The sequence below is a fragment of the Austrofundulus limnaeus genome, unplaced genomic scaffold (assembly GCF_001266775.1).
Source record: "Austrofundulus limnaeus strain Quisiro unplaced genomic scaffold, Austrofundulus_limnaeus-1.0 Scaffold586, whole genome shotgun sequence".
NCBI classification, from domain to species: Eukaryota; Metazoa; Chordata; class Actinopteri; order Cyprinodontiformes; family Rivulidae; genus Austrofundulus; species Austrofundulus limnaeus.
In genome coordinates this window covers 98,843-109,280 of record NW_013952988.1, presented here as the reverse complement: position 1 = coordinate 109,280, position 10,438 = coordinate 98,843, and the positions used below count along the sequence as shown (strand labels likewise).

The 10,438-nt window shown below is 39.6% G+C and overlaps 1 protein-coding gene across 1 annotated transcript in view; it reads left to right on the top strand.

Annotated features, from left to right (window-relative positions):
• Positions 1-10,438, top strand: part of trappc11 (trafficking protein particle complex subunit 11) — a gene marked incomplete in the record, with an annotated part of 47,020 nt that overhangs the window by 19,455 nt on the left and 17,127 nt on the right. Inside the window, 11 exon segments of the mRNA XM_014026737.1 lie at positions 2,901-2,994; positions 3,124-3,203; positions 4,468-4,546; positions 4,656-4,710; positions 4,790-4,935; positions 5,011-5,072; positions 5,163-5,295; positions 7,400-7,530; positions 9,391-9,513; positions 9,584-9,777; positions 9,861-10,009. Coding sequence (XP_013882191.1) covers positions 2,901-2,994; positions 3,124-3,203; positions 4,468-4,546; positions 4,656-4,710; positions 4,790-4,935; positions 5,011-5,072; positions 5,163-5,295; positions 7,400-7,530; positions 9,391-9,513; positions 9,584-9,777; positions 9,861-10,009 — 1,246 coding nt within the window.

Here is a 10,438-nt window from a genome sequence, read left to right as displayed (position 1 = left end):
CCCTAAAGTCAATAATGAGTATAATGTTAAATTAAAATGTTAATGTTGAAAATTTTGGAATTAACTGACTATACTAGTTGTTTCAACCACAATCATCTTCATTCTAGACTACATCTGCTGCAGTATGTCCTGCTGGTATGTGATGAGATTTGTCTCATACAGGTGTGATGCAGTGAGTTCAATCCAATAGGATGTCAGAATGGTTGATATTTACACTTATCCAACCACAATCAAATTCACTCTATCCATGGCCTCCATGTATCTGGAGAGATTTCTGTTTGTTTATTTTTTCTGAACAATGAAAAGATGGAATAAAAACAAGTCAAAGTTAAATAGAAATGAAATACTTTTTGCATTTTTAAAAAGTAAGGAGAAGAAAGTACAGATAATTTAATTAAAATGTAAGGAGTAGAAGTAAAAGAAAAATAATTACTCCACTAAAGTATAAATAACAAAAATTTCTACTTAAGTAAAGTAACAAAGTATTTGTACTTCATTACTTGACAACTCTGACAACAACATGCAGTGCTAACAATGTAGCAAGCAGTAGAAGCGATGTCAGCAGTAATTTCTATTTTCATCAAAAACTGAGTTGAAGCAAAGTGCAAAATTGTCAAGCACTAGTTTTCTGTGGAGGAACAGAACCGTGTACGGTTTAAACCAGAGAGACAACCAGACTCTACTCTCCACCTGGCAGCAGCTATGTGGTTCAGCTCGGTCCAGTGTGTCTCTATTTCCAACCGCGTTGTTTCAGAACCTCCTCTTCAGTGGTTCTATAAGCGAGGACAGCACGCTTACGGTTTTGACATCAGCAGAATGCAGCCTGTGGATTACCTCTGGGGTTGATTGACAGAAGAAAGGAGAGCATTTTAAAAAACGTGATCGTGGACACAGGAGGTCTAAATGAGTTGTCTCTGCAGGGTAGCTGGACTCCCCCTTAGAGATAGGCTGAGAAAAGTTCAGTTCTCCAGGAGAGACTCAGAGTAGAGCTGTTCCTCCACATCCAGAGGAGTCTGCTGAGGTGGTTAATCTTTTAAGGACTCCTCCTGGACGCCTCCCTAGGTAGGAGCTTTAGACATGTTCAACTGGGAGGAGATCCCAGGGAGGACCCAGGACACGCTGGAGAGACGTGTCCCTCGTTTAGCCTCGTTTGGCCTGGGAACGCCTCGGTCTGGACCTCCCTGATCAACCTGCTGACTCGAGGCATAACTCTGGAACAAGAGGAAGATGATGGATGGATGGATGGATGGATTTGTAAGAAAATTTAGTGTTCATTAACTGAAATCGAGACAAAACCACATAAATGTTGAATAGATTAAAATGTGAAGAGAAGAGGACCATACAACACCAGTTACTGGAGGGAACGGAGGTTTAATGCTGATCGGTCAGTCATGAAGCCCACGCTCAAATGAAAGCCAGAAGTCCTGGCCTATATATACATGTTCTTCAGTGCCTGGTTCACCCACTTCTGGCCTACGGCTGAATCGCAGACGCTCAGACAAAAAAATACTACACTTATGTTTGATTAATGGTTTTTTATGTGTTGTGATGGTGTTTCGGGCATGTTTCTAAACTATTTTAATCAGGACATTACAATAGTCAAACAATAGATTAAAAAAGTCAAGCCTTAAAAAGGAAAGTAAGACAAATGGTGTGGCGCCTTAAATCAGTATCTAACTAGACATGGGTTTTTACGATGTAAAAACAAGTGTGCATTGCCTTGTAGCATGTTATTGCCTGCAGCCGTGGACTTGCAGAATGAAATGTGACCAAGTTCAAATGTGTTTTCTATACCAGCTTGTGCTTGTCAAGTCAGCAGGTGTTTGTAATAAGGGTAATTGTATGACAATATTAATTTAGTAGAGATTTTCTGTGAAAGTTGCTGTAGCTGGGTTTCAAACCCTGATCTCTCAGATGAAAGGCCATGGTACTAACCATGAGATCATTGGAGGTGTGGTAGAGAACCCTGCTGGGGGTTGGTTTGTATGTGTGCAGAAAGAGGCCACATTGCCAATGTAATGGTTGTCACTAATTTGAAATTTATTACAACAATAAAGCAATGTTAGGACAATATTATAGTAAAACATGAAAATACAATCATATTAGTATTGTAAACGCTGAACTATTGAGATTGAATATTATTAAACTATGGTTCAGTACTGAGTAGACACAGCAGGGGCAGTATTGGACCAATACAAGGCTGTATTAACTCCCATTATAATGTATTAAACATCAATAATTCAAAAACTATAAGTTGTACAGGCACCAAAAGGCATAGTCGTCATTTGGCAAGGAGCTTTACAGATATAAATTATAATTGCAGCTCTAGGACAAAGTATGCAGGAGGAGAAGCATTCCAAAGTTGAGATGACTTGGAAGAGAAACGAATCACAATAGTGTGCATTGCATTGGCAATGCACTCTTGACTAATAAATTCCTTCAGATGGATGGATTGTTGGATAGATGGATGGATTTCTTATTTAATAATCTATTGACTAAGTCAACGTTTCAAATAAAAGACCAGAGTTGAGGTGTGTGTTGAGCTGCTGCTTCATGAAAACATTAGACCTCTAACATGTTCAGTCAGCACGGTGCTCTGTGGTGAACTTAACGCTGCAGATGCCTCCAACACTTGAAACCATTTGTGTGGCGTCAGCTCAAACAGCTTCCTCCTGCAGCTACATGCTGACAGGAAGAGTCTGTCGAGCATTTATTTAAAACTGAACAGATTAAATGCTGAGTTTATATGGTGATATTTAACTTTGAAGCTGAGAAAAACACATATAAACTTTTTTATGTATTAAATACTGAAGTTAACCTTCAAGTATTCATAGAGGCCCGACTGATTTAATATCAAAGTTTCATCAGAAACATCTCCCCTCTGTTTTTAATTTCTCTAGGCTGGAGTGAGTTATCCCTCTGCAGACCCTCTGGACCCCCAGAGTGGAGGACTGGACTACTATGGCCAGAGACCCTGGAGACAAGGACAGCAGAGTAAGATCACACACATAAACGACATGACAGAACAAAACGGCTCAACTTATCTGATTTATGAAGACGTGAGAACCAAAGTGTTGTGTAGAAGCAGAGATTACCTCGTGTACTGATATGTTTTATCTTCAGGTATTGATCCACCTGATGCAGAGAAGGAGAAGATGGGGATTCTGGCCCTGCAGATTAAAGAGAGAGATGTTCCTCATTCTGTAAGAAAACACATCTCTGTCCCAGTTCATTGAAAACATGATATACAGAAACTGTGTAGTGTTGTTACAGCCTGATGATTCAATCCATTCCACTCTCCTCTCTGAGCCTCTGAACTGATGATGAGCACCTCGGTTTCATCTGGGTTAAGCTGCAGGAAGTTTTGCAGCATTCATGATCAGTCAGTAGGTCCAGTGTCACCAGGAGAGACAGCAGCATAGAGCTGAGTGTCATCAGCATAACAAGAGATGCTGCGTCTCCTGATGACACCACCCACAGTCATCATACATAAATACTTGTCATAAAAGGGTCCTGAAGTCAAGTTGTACCAAAGCCGTGCTTCCATCAAGGTTTTTTAATGCGCATTTTGAAGTATTGCATCAGAAAAGGTGAATGGAAGCGGCATGATTCGAAAAAACTTCCTCTCATTTGCATAAAAGTTGATACGCTCACTTGAAGTGGTTTTTGGTTTTTTTCAAAAAAGAGTTAATGTGCAAAAGGAGAGATGGAAACACATTTTTCTCATATGGTTGATCAGCTGTTCTCACTGTCTGAAGAGTACCGATACCAGAGTGACTGCAGCTGGACCCTCCTCCCGCTGTCAGCGTATTCTCAGTTATTCCCGTAACGTGAAGAGAATCACATTTCTCTCTACATCTCCAGACAGCAGTAACATCAGCAGAACTAGTTGATATGACAGAATAATTACAACTTTCCTGATAGTAGCAACGTGTTCCTGATAACTTCTCTCCATTAACTTCAGATGTGTTTGTCATTTTTACTTACTGTTTACTGCAGCCATGCATCTGACGTAATTGTGGGTTGATGTAATTGAGATCTGTGATCTCAATGGGACTTGCCTGGATAAATAACAGTAAAATAAATAAAATAAGGATAGTCTGTGCTGTGATGGACTTTTCTAATTTAGAGTGTAAATTTAAATCTGAAGAATTAGAAATTGGCTGGTAGTTACTGGGCATTAATATATCTTTTCTTTTCCTGTAGAGATGGTTTGAAGCTCAGCAGGGAAGATATCAAACTGTAAAGAGTAATTTGCTATGCTAACCATATCTTCAGCTATGGTTTTAAGAATAGTTTTGTAAAGGGAAGTGAGGATGGGCTTCAGTTGTGGTAATACTTGAGTTGTGGGTTTCCTACAGCTCCTGTTTCATCCCACAAACCAAGGCAGAGAAACTGGATGTCTGAAAGGATGGAGTGATTGCCAAGAAATAAAACTTTCTCCTTTTTCTGTTTTTGCCCTCACAGGAGCTGATTATAGCCCTTCTTAGTAATGCTGTTGCTCAGTTTAAGAAGTACAAGTGTCCTCGGATGAAAAGCCACCTAAGTAGGTGTCAGTGTGTGTGTTTCTGTCCTTTAGTCTGATGTGACCTCTGTCAGTTTTGGATTAAGAGTTACATGTTAAGTGTGACCCTGTTGTTGTGTTTCCATCACAGTGGTGCAGATGGGAGAGGAATACTACCATGCTAAAGACTACACCAAAGCCCTAAAGTCAGTGCCAAGCTGCGCCTGATTACCTGTAAAACCAAAGCTGAGTGTTGAATCTGAGGTGATGTGTTTGTGTGATCAGGCTCCTGGACTACGTGATGTGTGACTATCGCACAGAGCGCTGGTGGGCTCTGCTGACGGCCATCTTGAGCACGGCCCTGCGCTGTGCCTATCTGATGGCCAGTGTCAAGGACTACGTCATCTACAGTATGGAGCTGCTAGGCCGAGGTAAAACCGGACCACCGTCTGCAGACGTGTTGACTTTAACACAAAGCTCAACAGGATCTTTTACTTGTCCTCCAGCTTCCACCCTGAAAGAGGAGCAGAGGTCCAGGATCGAGAAGAATCTCTTCAAAGTACTAATGGTTGGTAGCAGCGCCGTCCTCAGGTCCATATCATGAACATGAGAGTTGTTGGACATCAGCTGTACTCTTTATGTTGGGTCATTTGTACAGAATGAGGTTCCTGATGCTGAGCCCGAGTGTGACTCATCTACTGTCAGTGCTGCCAGGTCTCTGTGGACCGACCGCATGGCTTTGTCTGGATCCAATGAGCTGACCATTGAAGTGCAGGACTACATTCCCTTCAGTTAGTAACTCCTCATTAAAGAACTCACACATAAACATTTTCATTATTCCTTTTAGTTCTGGACAAAAAGTCAGTATTGATATCTTGATAGAAAACATTTTTTTAAACCTTATTTTTATTGTTTTTCAGTTTTGAAAGTGCAAATGTTAGAACTCACAGACCATCATTAACAGTTATTCAAAACATCAATACATACAGGCTTATTAAATATAAAAGTTGGGTTTAAACGTTCAGAAAAAGGGAGGGTAATTACAATGATTAAACAGTCGACATCCCATTTATGTAGTTATTCCATTTCTTCCAATACTTTTCACATTTCTCTGCAGCAAGTCTCAGTGAAAAAGTCAATCTTTCCATTACATATATTTCTTTGATTATCTCCTTCCAGTCCAAGGTTGATGGTGGGTCTGTATCCAGCCACTTCCGAGTTATGGCTTTCTTTGCACCTGTTAGTAGTATTAAAAGAAGGTATCTCTCCTGTTTCTTCAGTTTTTGTGGTAGATTACATAGATAAACCACAGTGAAATCACAATTTATGTTTAGATCCATTATGGTGTTGATTTCCTTCATCTCCTCTGACCAGTAGGGTGCGATCTTGGTACATTCCCAGAAAATATGAAAATGCCCTGCTGACACATTCCCACAGTTCCTCCAACATTTAGCCTTTTCAGGGTCATTACATTGTTTACTCTTGTTATTAGGAGTAACAAAAAAACCGCACCATGTTCTTCCAGGCATATTCTCTCCATAAACCTGAACTTGAAGTAATGGCCACAGCTTTACATATATTTAACCAATTTTCATCTGTTATTATTTTAGCTTCTTTTTCCCATTCAACTTTGATGTTTTTTTTTGTATTTTGATTTCTTCCCGGTTGTCAATAGAAAACATTTTAATAACGATGGTATATAAGAATGTCTGACTCCTTAGAAACTACTGTATATACAGAAAAAAGAGGAGCCACTCAAACAATGTGCCTCGTGTGAGAACCGTTCGTACGAACAGATTTGTTCTTAAGTTGTGCGTACAAGTGATTTAGGAAAGGTTGTGGCATTCACCAATTTTCTTGTATTCCGAGATTTTTTTCAGATATGAACAAAATTCACAAGTGGTCCAGACCTGTCGTATATTTTACTTGAAGTCAGTCTGCTGTTATCCAGACGGGTTTTCTTCATTAATAACTTTATATTTCATTAGTTTGAAGATATTTAAAGTTGAAAATAAATTACACTCCATAATTATGTTGACAATAAGCTATTCTGTTTGAATTAGAATTATAATTTTAAATGTAATAATGTAGAGTAACGACAAATTGGTTAAAATAAATTGGTTATTAATGCTGTTGTATAACACTACAGTATTAATATGAAGATCTCAATTTAATAATTGAAGTTTAATTTGTCTCGGTATATAACAAGCTTTATAGATGTTTCATGACATTTTAAAATGCTTTTTTCCCGAACCGCATCAGACACCACTTGCAGCGGGGTGGGGTAGCGGTGCGCGACTGCTCTTCTGCTGAATAAATTAAAACTATGTAACACAGTTGTTTACCTTAAATTAAAAATATTTGACCAACAGAAAACCAGAATAGGACTACAGAGAGATGAATATGATTTAGATTTTTATTTCTGTGACAGGAGACACGACATTAACAGCACATTTCATTTCTTTAAGCAGCTCCTTTAATTCCACAGCTGACCTGCTAAAAATGACAGATTTTCTTTTCTGGATCTCTGACAGACGGACTTCAATCTCTGAACTCGTAAAGTTCTTCTTTTTTATTTGTGATGTCCTGTATGAATGGACACTTCCTGGTATGTGGGGCAGGAAACGTAGCCTTATATGGTGTTTTTTGGGGTGTTAATTATACTACTCACCTCTCCTCCAGCACCTGATACACATTCATCAGTTTACGCAGCTCATTTACACACTTTTCCTGAAGATAGAAGAGTTTGTTGAATCTGACGTGACATGTTTGTACAAAATGATTGATTTCGATACCTTTGTACGAACAAAAGTAAGAGAAATTTAGGATAAGAATACGAACATGTTCTTGCATGAGGCCCAATGTTACAATTTCATCTTGTGTTTGTGATCTTAGTCCAGTGCAAGGCCAGGTTCCAGTCTCCCAGTTTTCATGTGGACCAGCCCATCCAGCTCCAGGTCTTCCTTCGAGCAGACTGTCCTCATCCTGTGTCTTTCAGCAAGCTGACTGTCAGCCTCAGTAACCAGGTACTCGCCACATAAATAGAGTATTGCTGTGGTCACTCTTACCTGTATTCTTTCTGTTTTGTTGTCTTACAACCTGGAATTTAGTTTGATTTGTATTCAGATTAAATTGAATAATTCTAACAAAAGGCCTCAATGTAATCTGGACTTTGTGTTCGTTCTTCATGACCAGTGGTGGGCACCAGCCCGCTAAAGTGCAAATCTGCTAATAGCGGACCTAAATATTTCGTTTGCGCTTTAGCGGTCTTACTAATTTTTATATTTCATAAGAGGATTTGCGTTTTCTAAAATTAAAATGTAGTACCGCTAATAACTACCGTAATTATCTTCCAGTCTTCATTATCTTGAACAGTGGAAGGTATGGCTGTCAATGAATCACGACACATGTGATCTATCCAACAGCACCCCTCCTAGATAAACACACTTATTGAGAAGGTATACATCCTTGCTAACTGTTGCTTTGGGTCACGGTTCTGATTTCCCACAATGCTTTGTGTCTGCTTACGTAGCAGGAAGGCAATATCAAAATCAGTTAACGTTTGTAATCCATACTAAAATTTTGTATGTGTTGATTTATTTTACTTTACAATCGGAGCTCCTTTTAAAAAAAAATAAAGTTTTAACGCTCGAACTCAATACTCTACGTAATTGGTCGAAGCAACGGGGTTAGAGACTCAGAAATGATTTAAAGATGTAATGCTGAGGAAGACTGACATCTAGTGGTCAACTGGAGCAACGACATGGAAAACTTTAAAATCCAAGCTCTTATTTTGAAGGGAAGATAGTTTCCTCTTCTCCGTGCTTTCGTTTCCCATCACAAATCAAATCCATTATGTACCCAGAATGCATCGCTTCAGTTTTCCAATAAACTGATTTAAAACTACTTTATTGATGCTTCTTTCATGAAAAATCTAGAACAAACAAAAGAAAAAAACAAAGAAGCAGCTGAACCAGCAATCCTCAACAACTTTTTAAAGAATCAGCCGAAATAGCAATCCTCAACAACTTTTTAAAAAATCAGCCAAACTAGCAATCCTCAACAACTTTTTAAAGAATCAGCCGAACTAGCAATCCTCAACAACTTTTTAAAGAATCAGCCGAACTAACAATCCTCAACAACATTTCAAAGAATCAGTCGAGCTAGCAATCCTCAACAACTTTTTTTAAAGAAGCAGCTGAACTAGCAATCCTCAACAACTTTTTAAAGAATCAGCCGAACTAGCAATCCTCAACAACTTTTTAAAGAATGAGCTGAACTAGCAATCCTCAACAACTTTTTAAAGAATCAGCTGAACTAGCAATCCTCAACAACTTTTTAAAGAAGCAGCCGAACTAGCAATCCTCAACAACTTTTTAAAGAAGCAGCCGAACTAGCAATTATGAACAACTTTTTAATTTTTTACACCAGGAGCCAAAGTTGTGTTTCAGGAAATCACATCCCCAGCAATGGCAGTTGTAGAATTAAGCTGTAAAAGGATTCATACACCACTAGTTGGCATTGTTGTACATATATTGTACATGAATTACTGCCAGCCAATAAGTATCAAATTGAACTTGCGCTTTAAAATTAGCTTCCGCTACTTTTTCTATGGCATAAGTTTTTTTGAAGTTGCGGACCTATATATTTTCTTAAGCTCTTTAGAATTTGCAGAGCTAATTTTTGGATTAGCGCTGCCCACCACTGTTCATGACCGAACATCTGCAGCTCCTTCAGGATGGTGCTGCTTGTGTCCAAGTGTAGTTTCAGATTGCATGAATTGTTGCACAACTGATGGGATATTATTAATGTGTCAGTGCCTGATTACTCATAAAGACCCACACATCGATCCACAGAGTTTATTTAGTGTGTGTTTTTGTGTTCAGGAGTACAACCAGTGGTGTGATATGGAATCATCTGGACAGAGTTTGACTCTGTTACCAGGAAAAACTAGGTGCTACCACTTCAGCTTTGTAGCTAAGACTGAAGACGTTGGTAAGAAGGTTGAGGTAAGCTGGTGAGTCTGAGTTTGACACACTCTGAAGAGGGAACTGCAGGTGACTCTGTGTCTTCCTTCAGATGACAGGCATTGAGGTGATGCTGGGCAGCGACAGCGGCCGCTGTGTGTTTCTGAGCTGGAGAGGTGCCGGGGGAGATGCAGCCTCGGCTCAAGAAGCACTGCAAGCCAGTCGATCATCACGGCGATGGGGGCGTGGCCTGGAGGCGAGGCAGGAGCTCGACTGGGACAGTCTGACTCTGCAGCACAGCACCATGTAACGTCATCATCATCCTCAGTTATTACACTCTGCAACAGAAACAGCAGCAGAGCCTTCACTCTTTGTTTTTGCACCTGCAGGATCATCTCCAGAGTCCCAAAGATCTGTGTGCAGCTGAGCCACCTGCCTCCTGCACTCATCAGTGAGATGTACTGCATCAGACTCACTGTCCAATCACACGAGGACACTGTGGCAAAAGACGTCAAACTGACAGCAGGTCTCAAACCAGGTACTGATGCAGGTGCACAGAAGCAGGACACACACAAACTACAAGTCAGTTGGTGTTTGAAGCTGCATATAAATGAGTCTGTAGCTGTGTTTCCACTGACCATGAAAATGCGCAAATTGGAATTTAGAAAATAAATTTGCTCAATGGAAACACGTCAATTTCGAAAAAAATTACGTTTTTTGACTAAATGTTTTTGCGCTAGGATGAGGTGGTATTTCAGCTGTATTGAAATTGGTGTTTTTTGCAAAACTGTAATGGAAACACTTTTTTCACATCACGGGAGTCACGTGATCAACAACCGGCTGTTTCTACTGGTGAAAAAGACGAAGAAGAAGATAACAGGAAGTAGAAGTAGTAGTAATATCACAGAAGTAGTATAAAATAGTAAACTCAGCGACTACAATTTGCCAAAAACACAGCATACGTAGC